We start from the raw sequence: 16052 nt of genomic DNA, 5'->3' as shown, positions 1-16052 counted from the left end.
CCTGGGCTGGAAAAAGGGATTTAGAGCATCTGAAAATATTCCCATTCTCTTCTTAGCAGAAAGCATTGATTTTTCTAGAAGGAATAGTGGTCACTGGACACATCTAGCCTTCCTTTATAATGAGTAATGTTGACAAAATAATATAGGCATTGATGGAAATATTATAATTGATGTCAAAGGGTTTCACAAGTATAGACAAGATTGTTAGTGTCAATATCATCATGCCAAAGGCAATAGAAGACGGTAAGCAAATTGGTTGTATTCATCACATACATAACTAGATGAAAGTTAAGAAGAGGATAAAAGCCATGAAGGACCAGGTTAGTGATCAATCATGGACAATGATTTTATAGTATCAACCATAGATGTAAAAATCGCCTGAGGAGATTAATCGCCTAGGCCTGAAAAAGTTTAATCGGGAAAAATCGGGAAAAATCGGGAAAAAATCGGGGAAAAAATCGGGAACTAAAAAACCACTAAATTTTAATAAAAAAATGCGATTTTTTTACAGAATTCAATGTTTTTTTGCATCTAATGACTTAATTACTAACAATACATAAGAAACAATCATGTTTAGATATATATCAATGCAAAAAGAGTTATTAATTGGTAAATTACTAACAAGTAAGTAGTGACAAGTTGTAAATTACTAACAACTAACAAGTTCACAACACATGAGAAGTATTCTCATAAATAAAGTGTCAAATGTAAAGAGTTCAAATAAGCACATCAACATGACTACAAATAAGTACAAATGTCAAATACAGGACTACATCTTCCTCTTCCCAGTCACTTTACTAGCGAGTGCGGGAGAGGGTAAAGCTCTAGAACTAGAACCCCGCAGGGTTTGTGCCCGTGTCTGTGTCTGTGCCAATGCAGGAGATGGTGTAGCTATAGAACTAGATGTCGGTATCTCCACATTCGCTGCGCGCAAGATGTCAAGGTCCTCTGCAGTAAGCTCAATGTCATCATCCTCATCATCGCCCTCCTCGATGTCATCCAAATCGATGTCATATCCAGTTCCACCCCCTTCCTCCTTCGCAGCCTCCTCCGCGGCCTCCCTCTCCAAATTGGAGATGTCCTCCTATGTAAATAAGGGAGCCTGCTCTTGTGCCGTCCAATCATAATAAGGATCTATCTCATCCAAATCGATTGGCCCAGGCGGATCTTGTTGCGCCTTTTTCATGCGCAATTTAAGATTATATTGCACATAGACCATGTCATTCATCCTCTTTTGGGACAACCTGTTTCTCTTTTTTGTGTGGATGGCCTCAAACAAACTCCAGTTGCGCTCACAATGTGATGCGCTACAAGGCTGTGATAGGATTCTGAGAGCAAATTTTGCAAGATTTGGAGTGCTTGCACCCCAAGTGGTCCACCAAGCCACTGCATCACAAAAATTGTACAAGTTAGAAAATACTAATAGACAACAAAAAATGAAACATAAATATTAATTTAGCATTTGAGATTCAGAAGTTTGCAAATGTATTACCTGGGGTTTGTGTAAGCCTTGCTCTCTTGCAGAGAGAAGTGGAGAACACCTTGCCTCCTGCTGAAGTGAAGATCTCCTGCTCAGCGATGATTTTATCTCTTGTTTCCTCGCTGGTTACCATCTTTTCGACGCACTCACTTAGGCCTCTGATGACCTCTCCATCAGGATCTGCATATGTACCATCAGCCCTAAAACCAAAAACCAAAAACAAATAAGTCTTCCAATTTTAGTACACACCCAACACCCTACGAAAGCAAAATGAACTCAAGTCTTTGTTAACTTAAATTTGAGTAAGAATGAGCTTACAGTATACCTAAAACGTGGGTTGAGGAAATATCCTGCTGCAGTAATGGGTTGGTGAAGCTGATTATTCCACCTTCTATCAATGATCTGCCAAATGGGTTCATATTTGATGCTTTCCCCCTTGTAGTAATTTTTGACAGATTCTTTGGTCTTGTCCATGGCCTCATATAGTTCACCCATTGGCGTTTGGTCTCCATCAACCAAACGCAAAACTCCGACTAAAGGCTCAGACACTTGCAATATAAATTTGAAATTAGTTGACAAGTTACAAAATTATTATTTACTTGAGTTACAAACTTAGTATGTTATAAAGTTGTAAAGTGCAAACTAAAACTTAAAGTTTTGTAGTTACCTTTACTATTTCATCAGCCTTATCTTCAAAATATTTATCAAACACAATCCGCACAACATTCTCTCCTTCACTCTTCTTTGAAAATGTGGAAGCAAGCCATTTTTTGGAAACAAACATTTGCTTCAAAGAAGCCAAATTATCGAGAATGCTTTGCAATGTCAAAAAAATCGTTGCAAACCTTGTGACGGCAGGCCTGACAATTTCTTTGCCATCAGTGTGCTCTCTCATCAGGCTAAGGACCCATGGGTGATTGTATATGTATTTTGTCACCCGCCTTGCATCCTCCACAATTGGAGTGACCCACTCAAGTTTGCCCATGTCCTCCAAAAGAAGGTCAAGGACATGTGCTGCACACGGGGTCCAAGAGAGAGTGGGGTGCCTCTGCTGTAGGAGTTTTCCTGCCAATTGTAAAAGCAAATACTAATTAGTTTCCAACTTTTCAAATATATCAAACTATTAAAAATTCTTGTTGTGAAATTCACAATGCACATGCAACATAAAATTACGGTTTACCTGCTGATACATATGCAGCAGCATTGTCTGTGATGATTTGCACCACATTTTCAATGCCAATCTCTAAGACCATATTCTCCAACATCAATGCTAATGTCTGAGCATTTTTTACCTTGTTGGAGGCATCGATTGATTTCAGGAACACCCAATTATCATTACAGCAGGCCAAAAAATTAATTATGGTCCTGCTCTTCCCATCCGTCCACCCGTCAGAAAGAATGGTGCAACTAAATTTTGTCCATTCTTGTTTCTGTTCCTCAACAAATGCTTTGGCCCTCTCAACAGCATTTCCAATAAGCCTACAAAAACAAAATTTAGTTATGTCTTAGATTCTTAGTAATTTAAAATTGATTTAGACTTTAGTAATCAACATTCTAATTTCTAGATAAATTAATTAAAATTTAGAACTAAGTAAAAAGTTAAAAATTAAAAGGAAATCGAGTGTAATAAAATTATTCGCTTACCTGCCACCCAACACAAAACGAGAAGGGGACTTGTACCCCTTTCCTGCAACTGTCAACCCTGTGGCCAAAGCCTCCCAATAGGGACTGTCAACAACACTAATAGGAAGGTTGTTGAAAACCCAGAAATCTGCTAGTGCATTGTCCAACTGGTCATGGACCTCCTTATTCCATCTAGTGGCCTCTAATGAAGGTTGTGCACCAGGTGTGTGCCTCGTCACAAAATAGCTCCCTATCCCAGAAGCACCTGCTGATCCTGATGGTGCGGAAGTGCTAGGAGGTGTAGGAGTGGGAGTGGGAGTGGAACTCGTGAAAGAAAAAACACCCTGTTTGCGGACACGCGGCCCACGATAAGAGCCAGCCATGCTCTCAATGGCTGCCTCCTCCTCCAGAACATCAACGAAACTGCCCTGGGTCTCTGCTATGGCTGCCCTGACATGCAATTTATTCCGCTCTCTTTGCAATTTTTTTTGCTCTCCAGCTGCGAGCAAGGCATTTGCAAACCTTTTTATTTCTTCTGTTGTATTCTCACAAGGATTTGTATCATGTTTTGAGATCCCTGCGATGTGATATTTGAACCGGTAAATGCCCCCGGATATTACTTTTTCACATCAAATGCAAATCACTTTGGTTGGTTCATCAGGTGCTTCATAGGCATATTTCCATGCTTGATCTCTCGCATTCTTTGGCCTGGTGCCAATGTAGCCTGAGGGGCATGGAGTCAATGGCCATTTGTCTGCCATTTAAAACTGCTGCGGGCTGCCTACACATACAAATTTTTAAAAAAAACTATAAATAAATTATAACAAGATCAAAATTAACAGTTAAACAAAGAATTCAAGCAACATTCCAATAACAGCACCAATAAATTGAAATCCAAATAACATTCAAACAAACTAGCTGCTAGGGTTTCAAATTTTTTTAGAAAGGGCAAATTTTTAGCATAAATTCGATCTAGAATGGAAAAAAATGCAAATGAATGCATTTAATCTTGCTTACATTCATCAAATGCATTCCTAACTAATTAGGAATGTATTTTTATCCATTTACATGCAAGAAAAAAAAATACAATCTCTTGCAAAAACAAAAAACAAAGATTCAAATCACTTACCTAGTAACGAAGAAATCGAATCAAAAGGCCTCCAAATGCACTTGATTCTGCCTATTTCTTGCCAAGAACTCCTTCTCTATCCTCTCCTCTCCAAAACACCCTAAGCAATGTAAAAACATAATGAAAAAAACGTGTTTTTTCGTCACTTTATGTGACTGCCGGGCGCGAGCGATTTTTTGCAAAAAAATCGCGATTTTTAGGCGATTTTTTAGGCGATTAATCTGCGATTTTTTGGAAAAAATCTGCAAAAAAAAATCGCGATTTTTGGGGCGACTAAATCGCCGGCCCCAAAAAATCGCGATTTTATCTCGTATCGCCGATTAATCGGCGATACTCACATCTATGGTATCAACAACCAAACAAGAGACTCTGAGCAATATAGCATAACAAGGTTGAACAATTGATAAGCCCATGTATTTGTTTGAATAAGGTCAATATTACAGAGATCAATAAGTATGGTAAAGGCAAAGATGAATATATTAATCATCAAGTTTTGAAGGTTGCAAAAAAGTCTTGTTATTAACAAATCATTATCTTCAGCAGGACACAGACTATAAAGAAGGTAGCATACAAGGCTATACAACACTATTAACACTATTAAATGATGTCTGTCAACACATACTAGGACATAGAAGTATTTGGCAGACATATTCTCACACCTGTACTATATCAAGTCTCCCAGCTAATGATTCTGGTGGTCATGAAATGTTTGAATGTGAATATGCAAATTTTGAACAAAGAAATATATCCTATACTGGTAAACAGCGGCAATACCAATTGCAGCAGCAGTTGTCAATACAGAGATGGAAATAAGAAGATGAAGCCCAATAATCAGATAAAACGTTCAACACACAGACTAAGTCAACCTTGATGAGCCCGATATTAATCCATACATAATCAGTGACTTACAGAAGGAATAATATACTAAATAGTTTGACTTCAGAATTGAAGGAACAAAAGACATGGATATACAGCAATTATTTAATTCTCTCAATGCCGACAAAAAGACAGTGTTGAGTTAATAGAAAGCACACTATATTTGAAGACTATCAAAATATGGATTCACAATGACTACTATGGTCAAAGTGTTGGAAGCCACAATAGGATACTATCATTATGGTGAAGGCACAAATCAAATTAAAGATCAATTTATTGTTTCCAATGTATAAAGTTAAACAGTCACAGCCAATTCTTTCAAAAAAAACTCCAGCAATAGTATTGACCAACTTATTATTAAGCGGTTGATCCTGATTTATTGATTGAAGGTAGCGACATTATTAGAGAAAGGCATGATCTTGTTAATGCTTGGAACAATAATATTTTTCATTCACAAAGAGAACAAATTAAGTTCCCTACTGGAGCAGTAACACAGAGACACGCACATCAGCTTGGAGAATCTAATATAGAAAAAAAAGCAATGTTTTCATTCAATAATGGTGAATGCAGCAGTTGAAAAGAATCAAAGTGCGATGAAAATGGAATTTGTCTTGAGTTTAAAGCAAGACAAACAAATATCAGAACATTATGGGCGTACGCTGGTTTGAAAAATGTGGAAATATTGCAGAGATGCATATACCAAGTGTACGGTGACAAAGAAGTGATGACGTTAGAGCTGGAATGATGCAACACATATTTGTAATTCACAGAGTGTTCAAAAGTTAAAACCATCATCGGGGTATACCATAGTCTTCTGTGAAGCCCAATAAACATGACAAAATACATGCCCAGTCATCCTGTGATTCAATGTCACAATATGGAATGCACATATTGCTGATTCAATAATAATAAGATGGGTCCAAGTGAAATTGTCTACCCAGCCAGTTGAAGTAAATAGAAAGTGCCATCAGTTCTGAGAGATATCTCAATTTGAAGACTTGTATACAGTGTGAAACATATCATACAGCTATCATGAAATAGCAATATAATTGGTCAGCCATAGCATATTTGAATGTCCAGTCAATATGATGATTGTTTCTAAGGGAGCGATTATCCAGCGTTGAACAATCTATGAATGAAGACAAATTGGAGAAGCCTGATAAGGATAGTAATTATAAATCAAAATTATCTTTATCAAGACCGTAAAGTCAGATATATGCAATTATATTAAAGGAAAATGATCTAATGAAAAAGTGCGAGTATAAACATTGTTTATAATGAGGAGATATAACTTTTGACACTGAAAAATCGTGTCTCTTTATATTAACAAATATAAGAAGTGTGTTATGTGGTGAAGTATAGGATGTGAGTATAATGTATGCGGCAGACAAGGAGGAGTCAGGGACTTATAAAGTAATTAAACTACAGATATATTCTGATTATTAATATGATATATATGTCAGTATGTGAAAGATAAGAAAGAAAGAAGTGTAATAAAAAGTAATATATAATCAGATTTTTGATCTGGTTTATATATTTATCAGAGAGAGAGTAAGTGTGAATTATAAAGGAGAGGTGTATATACATTTAACAGAGTAAAGAAATTATATAATCAGATTTTTATTTGATATATAAATATAATGTTTTTGTAAAGGAAGAATGAAGTTGAATGTTATTGGCTGACTTTAGGAAGAGAGTAGAGTGTATAAATTAAATTTATATGAAGATAAGAAGGGAATAGTGTGCAATAAAAGTTTCCCTCATCAGTTGAGCAAGCAACATTGATAAGGTAGAAAAGAAGTTTGTGTGCAATGGGTTGGTGCTCACGAAGACAGCAGTGAGGGTTGGTGCTCACGAAGACAGTAGTGAGGGTTGGTGCTTCCAGTAGGCTGGAGCCTATGAAAAGTGAGAGTTGGAGCTTCTAGTGAGTCGGTGCTCATAAACATAGGGGTTGGAGCCTCTAGTAGGTCGGAGCCTACAAATCTTTGTAAAAGAAGAATTTATATAAAAAAGCATTTATGTGTCGTGGTTTTCTCTTGCATTGGGTTTCCACTTATAAAATTGTGTTATTGTCTTCATGTGCATAATAGTTCCTTTCAGCACTTGAAGTTAATTGTTTGGATAAAAGTTTACATTGGCAAATTTCTTATTATACTGATTCATCCCCCCCCTCTCAGTATAATCGTGTGCTCTTCAGGCATGATGTCTGCCCATGAAGCGGTGTCCATGTGATGAAATGCCTAAAATGACAAATTTCTGGGAAATGAAGATGGTAACATTTGAAATTTCGAACACATGCAAATGGTTTTTGGCATAGTTTCAGATGGGACATGCAGAAAAGTGAAAGGTTTTTAGACCCAGAATAAAAAGTTGTATGCCCAGAATAAAAAGTTGTATGTTTCCAGCTATAAAGAGACTGTCACTTTGAACACTCCGCAACAATCTATTTGGTTTTGCAATGAAGGAGTTACTTCTGAGTTGAACTTTATATCTATGAGCTTTTCCACATGTAAATTTGTTGTTTGCATTGTGGATATCATAGTTTGTGGTGCTCATTCATTCTTTTCTTCATTCCCATTGCTCCATGTAGAAAATAAATGCCAATGTGCATAATGGTTTTCCAAGAATCGTATGCATATTTTGATATAATAGTCTAACATTGCTTGAATGATACAGAAGAGTGTGGTCTGTTTGATGAATTGATTTTCAGTTGTGATATATATACCAATGAAAATCAAGAAATTGTGGATGTGTAAGTTTTATCATAATGTATTTTTTTATCACATCTTGAAAAGATTTAACTGTAAGAGAAGTAGGTCTGGCCTGTTTTGATAGAGAGCCATCTTCATACAAATATAACATGAGGAATTGTTTTTTTGATCATAATGAGCTGCTTTCTTTTGACATGCAGAAGTTTATCTCGAAGATAGAACTTTTACGTTTTTGTATGAAGAAGGTGACACTGTATTTATGATGGAGTAAGTTGAAGTGGTCTGATTTGTTGCCATGTCTTTACTTCTTTCTTAGAATTGAGATGCTTTATTCAGTCTTGGCATCATCTGCATGTTTGTTTCAAGTTTCAACAATTCAGTCACTTCTAGACTCGCACATAATTTGCTTTTAAAAAATTTTCGTGCATTGTTTCCCTCCTTTTAATAACATCACTTGGTATTGCCACTGAGCAGCCCTGAAACCTTTGAGCAAGTAGAGCTTTCCAAAAGTATTTTTGGAAAACGAGCGGCATATCTTACAGGTAGTGGCAACTTTCTCTACCATTTTACCACAATATATGCAGATAATATGATTTTCTATCTGACTGAAAGAAGATTTCTTATTTTAACTAGATTTATTTTTTAGATTTGATTTCTACCATTGAAACTCAAAATGATGTGGTTTGTATGAGAATTTAGTCCTTGTGCATATGTGCACACATATATTACACAGACAAATGCAGGGAAAAATCAATGAGTGATTTGAAATTTTTAGAAGTTTGATTTCTTCTTCCAATCTTAGTTATAAGAACATTTCCTCAATTACTAAAAGATTTTGAAGATATGTTATTGACATTGGTAATTCAAATTAAATTGAGAGATGAAGATCTTACTATAAAATCTACTATTTTGTTAAATTTATGCATCTATATTTCGTGACATAGAAAGCCGAATGTGCAAATTTAATCTGTTGTTAGTCGCTGGTGGTTGTATTTGTCTATTTTGATGGAATTTAAGGTGGTCTGTGGGGGATCAATAGCTAAGACCTGCAATAAATTTGTATATATAAATTGTAAACCAAGCACCTTGGTAATCTCTATTTGCCTCAAAGTTGAGGTTTGGTAAATGTTTTACTAGCTTTGTCTGCGATCATGTTACTAATACATTTGTATATACTATAAACAGATGGCATACCAATTACCGTGAGCTTTCATGAAGGAAAAGCACTGTCTGGGCAGATACCAATTCGTATGACTTGCACTGTCGCTGAAGCTGAACCTTCCTTTAGAGGCCAATCTGTCTCAGCTCAGTAAGCTGAAGTATTCTTAATTCTGAATGTACATAGTTTTATAGGAAAACGTGGCTTCTCTTCATTTTTTTTTTCTAAGCTCAAATAATTTTTTTGTTTATAGTTTGGTTTACTTTTAGGTCAATTCTGAATTGTTTGAAAATCATGTAGTTTTATGGTATTATCATTATGGACCTTTGATTCATGTATTAAATCCCGGATATGGGCCAGAGAACTTACAGACTGTAACGTCCCCTTCCGTGTGACAATAATTGGAGGAGAATTTTCCTAACCTTCCTCATTCCAAGGGTTACTGAAATTAAACAAATAAAAGGGAATGTTTGGATTTGGAGAAGGGAGCTAAAAAGCTAAAGTTTGATTTGAATGTATGTCATTATTCATTAAGTTCGTTAGTGGGCCATATAAGTTATCCATGTTACTACTAGGTCAAGTATTCATGATGGGTGGTGTGATCTGGAAAAAGAGCCTAAAATCAAGGTTTTGTAAGGACTGCAGTTTTTTTGAGGAGATAACTCATAAAGAATTTGACGGGAAAGAGAAAGCATGGCAAGTTTATCATTTTTTAATCTTTTCTCTCTACAATTCATAAGCCTGGTATGGGACGAAACCCTTGTAGCAGAAGTTGTTCTGGACGCAACCCAACACAGGATATTGATTGATGATTATTTTATCAGCATGGCAAGTTGAGCATCACTAATAGTAGTTTGTGGAATATACCTGTTCTGAAGCAGTGAAGGCTTTTTGGGAGCGAACTGCAAGTATTCAAGGTTCGTCTGATCTGAACCCTTACACCATCCTCTGGTATTGCAATCACAGAACTAATAAAGGAATCACAGCCTGCATAAATGAATATACATGCAACTGCCTGGTAACTACAGACGATTTTTTCAAGCTCAATAATTCTGGTTTCATGAACGCAGTGATCTGGTATGCTTTTTGTTGAACTCCAAATTTAGTGATCAGGATTAGATGATCGTTTCTATTAAAACATTTCTAGTAGTCTAACGTAAGCAAGTTCATGTGAATAAGGGGAAACCCAAAGATAATTGTATATGGTTCGAATTGTCCTATAATTTATGTGTTTGAATCAATTTGTGAAACTTCCATGAAAACTTTACATTTCTCCTAGTACCTGCTGTTAAGGAAAAGAATCTAGGTAGAGTTTTAACTTCTGATTCAACGATATGATTTACCGTAAATAAGTACTCTTACACAACCTTCTATTCAGCAATAGTACAGTGGCTGAAGTGTGTAGAGCTTGAAGATTATTTTGATCTATTACTCTTGTGTTCAGACTAAGCAGTGTATAATACTGATACTGTTCTTTGCTTGTTTCAGGTATATCCTATGCAGATTGCTAGTAATAATATGTGTGTATTGATATGTTTCTAACGATCCACAATACTCAATATATATACATGTTGAATGGGCAGTCTCATGTAGAGACATGGACACGTAAAGCCATGTCTTTACATGAGGCGTCCCTTTCCAAAACATAATTAACGAAGTTGTTATTATAATCATGATCGCTGATGGCATACAGAATGAGCCTGATTTCCATTGCCCACAATAGCAATATATTCACAGATCGTACACAATCTTTAGTCATGATTATGTACAGATCGAATGTGACAGTTACACAATTTGATCGCCTTGCATCTTGGGTAGTGTTGAACCATCTGAATAATCATCTGATACTGATATGCAAACATATATATGTGTGTGTGTATGTATATATGTATGTATCAATATTCTGAGCACTAACCAGTCAAAATATCTGACTGATGCTATGCATTCAACACTCCCTCTTAGCGAGGGAGGATATGACTATCTCACAAGATGGTGGTCTTATACTCTTATCAATCTTATCAATAAGATGCTTATCAACATAGACATCCTAGAAGGATATTAATCATCCGATCTCTGGCACATTCTGGAACAGTACTAAGTATAGTCTATCAGACAACTTTGATAGAATCATTATCTGTAGTCCATTTCAGGACTAATGTAGACTATCACGATTTTATTGTCATAGTTTCTGGCATAGCCCAGAATCAATAATATGACAAAAATCAACACACATGATATCATTACATCCAGCTCATTTTGGGACAAAACATTTATGTCAATCATGATATCTTTGTTATCACACGATCTGGCACATTCCAGGACAACAATTTAATGAAGTCTATGATAACAGGTCAATCTATTGTTTAGGTTGTCACCTTACAATAGAGACCTAACATCTCATAAAATGAAAGATTGTCATCTTTCCACAAATTGACATATGTGCACAATAGAAACTCTAAATTTAAATTTTATATATATATATATATATATATATATGAAATTTGACAAAATAAACTGAGATTGTTAGTCTCAAGAGTTTATAATAACAACCACAATGTTACCTTACCAAGTTTACCTCTGAAGTAATCTACTTTCACCTTAGCAAGAGGTTTGGTAAATATGTCTACAGACTATTCTTTAGTGCTGATGTACTAAGTCACAAGGTTGAAATTCGAATTCGAGTTCAACAACTATGAAGTTTGGCTAAAATTCAGCAAGGCAAAAAGTATGGAAAAAATTTGACAATAAATTCACCTTATATAATTTTAAAAAAATATATAAATAATTTGATCTTGATTCCTAGTTATGAGAGGGTCTACAACTTTGTGAAGACGATTGTAAAGTATGATATGATTTTTTCACTTTCCTTTGCTAATAAACAAAATTATAATAAAAAATAATAATCATTCTATTTAATCTTTACTAATAAAATAAAATTGTGAATATTACAAAATTAAAATAATAATCAAAGAATATTGTAATAATTAATAAATTAATAATCATAAATAAATATAATACATACAAAATACTAACATTTCACTAATACTAAATAAATAAATATACATTAAATATAAATATTTCCCTACAATAACTAAATAGTGATACAAATATTTACAATAATAATTATAACATTTATTGTTATAATCTTATAACACATTGAAACCTAATATTAAAAATAACATTTATTATTATTACTATAAATTTATAAACTTATTAATAAACGTTCAAACCTAAACAAATAAAAAATGCTCATTGCTGAAGAAAATGTCGGGCCGTCGGCGGAAATGGAAGCACGGGCGGCTGAAAGTTTACGTCGAGGTTTTCTAAATGGAGAGTAAATGATGAACAAAGCGAAGAAGAGGTGAACGACAGGAGGTTGGAGCAGACAAACGCAATGCAAGCTTTAGACACGACTGGATATTCAGACAATCTTATTCCCAATGCATTTTTTCTCTAGCCGAGCTTTAGATAATGATTGGATGCATTTTCAGTAGACGAAGGGCATTATTTAATAAGTTTTTCTGCTTCAGAAATCCCAAAAAAAAATCTGTACAATTTTAACGACGAATTGAGGATTTTTTTTCATTTTTATGGGTTCGCCGAATTCCGAACCTCAAGCCAAAAATTCAGCAAACCCTGTGACTTAGCTGATGTATTCCAACTTGATAACACCTCTATCTACCATATCTCTAAATGTTTGGATTTGTTGTGGAAGACTGGATTCACTGAGAGTTTGATGCAACTTTGATTATCATAATGAATGGCTGTAGGTTTTAGAAGCTGTCCAAATATTCCAACCAGTAACTTCCCTAACCAAATTGCTTCTCGAGCTTCCATGGATGAGGCTATGTACTCTGCTTTAGTGGAACTTAGAGAAACAGATGATTGCTTCTTGCTAAACTAAGATATCATTGCAGAAGCAAGGCTAAAACAACATCCTGTAGTGCTCTTCTGATCAGTTGGACATCCGGCTCAATCAGAATATGAATATCCATGAAGTTGTAACTCAACTCTTTCATATTTCAGCCCAAGTCCAATAGTGCCTCGTAAGTACCTCAAGACGTGTTCGTTGCCATGAGGTGAATCTTCTTAAGTTCACACATAAATTGACTTAGTGCATTTGTGGCATAACAAATATTTGGACGAGTGTTCATTAATTACATTAATGATCCAATTATTTGTCTATAATATGTAGGATCAATGGCCTCATACTCATGTGCTTTAGTTTTGAGTTTACGGAGATTTGCCTCCATAGGTATGGATAGTGGTTCGCAGTCCATCGTGTCAAATCTATTCAATATGTCAGTGGTATATTTCCCTTGATTTAGGAAAATGTATTCTCTCTTTTGTCTTACTTCTAATCCCAAGAAGTAGTGTAGAAGCCCTAAATCTTTCATTTCAAAATTGGCTATGAGGTCTTGCGTACATTTGATAATGAGATGGTCTTTACCTGTAATTATAAGATCATCAACATAGAGAACTAGTATTAACATATCTTCCTTTGATTTCTTGAAGTAGATATTGGGGTTTGCTTCATTTCTTGAGTACCCTAGTTTGATAAGGTAGCTATCTATTCTTTCATACCAGGTTCTGGTGCTTGTTTAAGATTGTAAAGAGCTTTCTTCAATTTGCATACATGTGACTCTTTCTTGTGGATAACAAACCCTTTTGGCTGTTCCAAGTATACTTATTCATTAATAACTCCATTCAAGAATATGCTGTCTTTACATCCATCTGATGTACCTTCCAACCTTTGGATGCAACTATTGCAAGTTTAGTTTTGACAGATGTGTATTGGGCAACTGGAGCAAAAGTTTCATCATAGTCGATCCCTTCCTTTTATGAGAATCCTTTGGCCACAAAGCTGGCTTTGTGTTTCTCAATATTGCCATCAGGTGCTTGCTTGATTTTGAGTAACCATCTTGAAGAGACAACAGATTTGTCTTTGGGTCTTGGCACAATATCCCAAACATTGTTTTTTATAATCGATTGATATTCCTCAATCATGGCATCTTTCCTGGCTTGAGTTTTTAGAGCTTCTTCAACATCAAAAGGTTCAGACTTAGTGGATTCATTTACGTGAGTAGCATAACATTAATGATTTCTTGTCCTCTTGGTTTCTCTAAGTGCTTCATCAGGTACCACATTCTTCAAACATTTTTCTTGCACATAAGGGTCTTTTCTTGTTAAGTGAATTTGAATTTTCTTCAAGATTAGATATAGTGGGTCCATTATCTTCTATGCCACTCTCCCTCTCAATCATAGAACATTCATCATTATCAAGAATGGAATCATCATTAGGTTCTTCTATATCTTTAGAAGTTTTGAGTGCAGTATCTTTGTCAAACTTGACATCTCTATTGATTTCAATTGTTCTTGATCTTGGCACATATACTCTATAGGCTTTAGAAGAATCACTATAGCCAATGAATATACCTTTCTTCCCTAATGTCTCTAGTTTAGTTCTTTTCTCCTTAGGAATATGGATATATACCGGACAAACAAAGATTTGAAGATGACATAGGTCAGGTTTGTTTCTCGAGAAAACTTCTTCTGGAGTTATGTTTGCTAGAATTGCATGAGGACATCTGTCTTGAATATATACAATAGTATTAGATGCTTCAGCCCAAAATGATGTATCTAGATCTTGATCGTGTGTAATGCTCCGCCCGGAGATCCTTGGAACTCAAGGATAAAACATGCACTGAATAATTTGTTTCTTAAGATAAGTTACTTAACAACAACAAAAGTAACCAAGTGCAATAAGGAAACACTAGGACAAGGTGATGAGAAGAGGGAATATGGCAAGACTCACATGTTCACCTGCACTAGCGGAAGTCTCACAACTAATTCCAAAGATCTCCAAGCTCAAAACTACAACGCACAAACCCAAACCACACGAATCATGAGAATAGACCAAGAGGATATTCTCGTTCAATCCCATGGTAAAAGCTCCTAGCTTGCTTAGACATACAAGTCCATATCCATAAATCAAATCATAATCATGATTCACAAGTAGAGACCAACAACGGTCAAGCAGAAGACGAGGGCTCAAAGTTACCACCACTGATCTACTAAACACCATGCTGAAAGATAAATGCTGATTCTTGAAATTTGACTAAGCTTGAAATCCTGAAGCCCTAAAAATTGGCTAAGTTTGAATTTCTGAAGCCTTGAAATTTCGTAGAACCTTTATCTTCTCTCGGAGAGGTTTAGAACCTATCTCAAATGAATCGTCGCATATATTAAAATATATCTTAAGTAGCAAGGAGTGCAACCCTAAAGGGTACTCCAAACACCAATCAACTCTCAACCAAGAAGTCTAGAGATACCTGTTGTTTGCCTGAGCAGGTTTTGCAAGAAAACTACGCCACTCTTTAATACAGTTAGGCAACATTTCTTACTATAGCCAGGTGATACTTTTTGCCAAGGCGATACTTTTCCTTATAGCCAGGCGATACTTCTTAGTATGGCCAAGTGATAGTTCTCAGTATGGCCATGTGATACTACATCAATATCGTACGATATTTCACACTACTATGGTGTGATACTTTCCAGTATCGTACGAGCTTTCTCCTTAAGGCATGCGATACTCTTCCAGTATCTCCCAATGCCGAACCATTGTCGCCCAAGATTAAAAAGAAACAATCCGACGAACAATCAAAAGGTTAAAAGAGTTGGAACTTCCACACCGGGGAGTACTGGATCCACTATAATTGAGGCTTGGACACTCAAACTCATGAAATATAAAACACCATGCAACAAGAAGTAGAATACATCTATCCATCTAATACATAACAACATATGAAGGAACATGCAGAAAACAACATTGCAATGAACATACATGGTCCATAAACCAAACATCACATGAAGGAAAGCATAAACAATAAAGCACCACACAACTAAAACTCGTGCGCGGTTCCTCCCAACCATAATAGTATCATGAGACCTCGAAGGTCCTAGCCATCCCCCACGTGTAATATCCCAAACTACCAACCATATCGTTGGAGCTATCTTATGAGGACGTCACTACTAACATGTACTACATCATAAGAATAAGGAAATCTAACATGC

The 16052-nt window shown here is 35.7% G+C and overlaps 4 protein-coding genes across 4 annotated transcripts in view; 1 reads left to right on the top strand and 3 right to left on the bottom strand.

Moving 5' to 3' along the window:
- Nucleotides 1–16052, top strand: part of LOC149564122 (uncharacterized) — a 173583-nt gene that overhangs the window by 69940 nt on the left and 87591 nt on the right. The window contains exons 6-8 of the mRNA XM_089827202.1: nt 8020–8086; nt 8294–8361; nt 9005–9128. Of these exons, the coding sequence (XP_089683328.1) occupies nt 8020–8086; nt 8294–8361; nt 9005–9128 (259 nt within the window). The remainder of the gene's footprint in view (nt 1–8019; nt 8087–8293; nt 8362–9004; nt 9129–16052) is intronic.
- Nucleotides 663–1832, bottom strand: LOC149564125 (uncharacterized). Its single transcript, XM_089827201.1, has 2 exons — nt 1493–1832; nt 663–1386 (listed from the first exon to the last, which is right to left on the bottom strand). Exons 1-2 carry the CDS (start codon nt 1611–1613, stop codon nt 1085–1087), a joined length of 423 nt encoding a protein of 140 aa, XP_089683327.1. The 5' UTR covers nt 1614–1832; the 3' UTR covers nt 663–1084.
- On the bottom strand, nt 2009–2799 carry LOC149564124 (uncharacterized). Its single transcript, XM_089827200.1, has 2 exons — nt 2661–2799; nt 2009–2545 (listed from the first exon to the last, which is right to left on the bottom strand). Exons 1-2 carry the CDS (start codon nt 2743–2745, stop codon nt 2130–2132), a joined length of 501 nt encoding a protein of 166 aa, XP_089683326.1. The 5' UTR covers nt 2746–2799; the 3' UTR covers nt 2009–2129.
- LOC149564123 (uncharacterized) lies at nt 2751–4585 on the bottom strand. Its single transcript, XM_089824212.1, has 3 exons — nt 3125–4585; nt 2804–2959; nt 2751–2757 (listed from the first exon to the last, which is right to left on the bottom strand). The coding sequence occupies exons 1-3, from the start codon at nt 3484–3486 to the stop codon at nt 2751–2753; spliced, it is 525 nt and encodes a 174-aa protein (XP_089680338.1). The 5' UTR covers nt 3487–4585.

The sequence above is a fragment of the Cupressus sempervirens genome, chromosome 4 (genome assembly GCF_028749045.1).
Source record: "Cupressus sempervirens isolate cs-2001-9-10 chromosome 4, ASM2874904v1, whole genome shotgun sequence".
NCBI lineage: Eukaryota > Viridiplantae > Streptophyta > Pinopsida > Cupressales > Cupressaceae > Cupressus > Cupressus sempervirens.
This window is presented reverse-complemented; position numbering and strand designations above follow the sequence as displayed.

Coding starts and splice junctions, on each gene's coding strand:
- LOC149564125 (XM_089827201.1), bottom strand. CDS start 1,613: ATGGTAACCAGCGAGGAAACAAGAGATAAAATCATCGCTGAGCAGGAG. Junction 1,387..1,492: donor AAGGCTTACACAAACCCCAG/GTAATACATTTG, acceptor TTTGTGATGCAG/TGGCTTGGTGGACCACTTGG.
- LOC149564124 (XM_089827200.1), bottom strand. CDS start 2,745: ATGTTGGAGAATATGGTCTTAGAGATTGGCATTGAAAATGTGGTGCAA. Junction 2,546..2,660: donor TGCTGCATATGTATCAGCAG/GTAAACCGTAAT, acceptor TACAATTGGCAG/GAAAACTCCTACAGCAGAGG.
- LOC149564123 (XM_089824212.1), bottom strand. CDS start 3,486: ATGGCTGGCTCTTATCGTGGGCCGCGTGTCCGCAAACAGGGTGTTTTT. Junction 2,960..3,124: donor CGTTTTGTGTTGGGTGGCAG/GTAAGCGAATAA, acceptor TTGTTTTTGTAG/GCTTATTGGAAATGCTGTTG.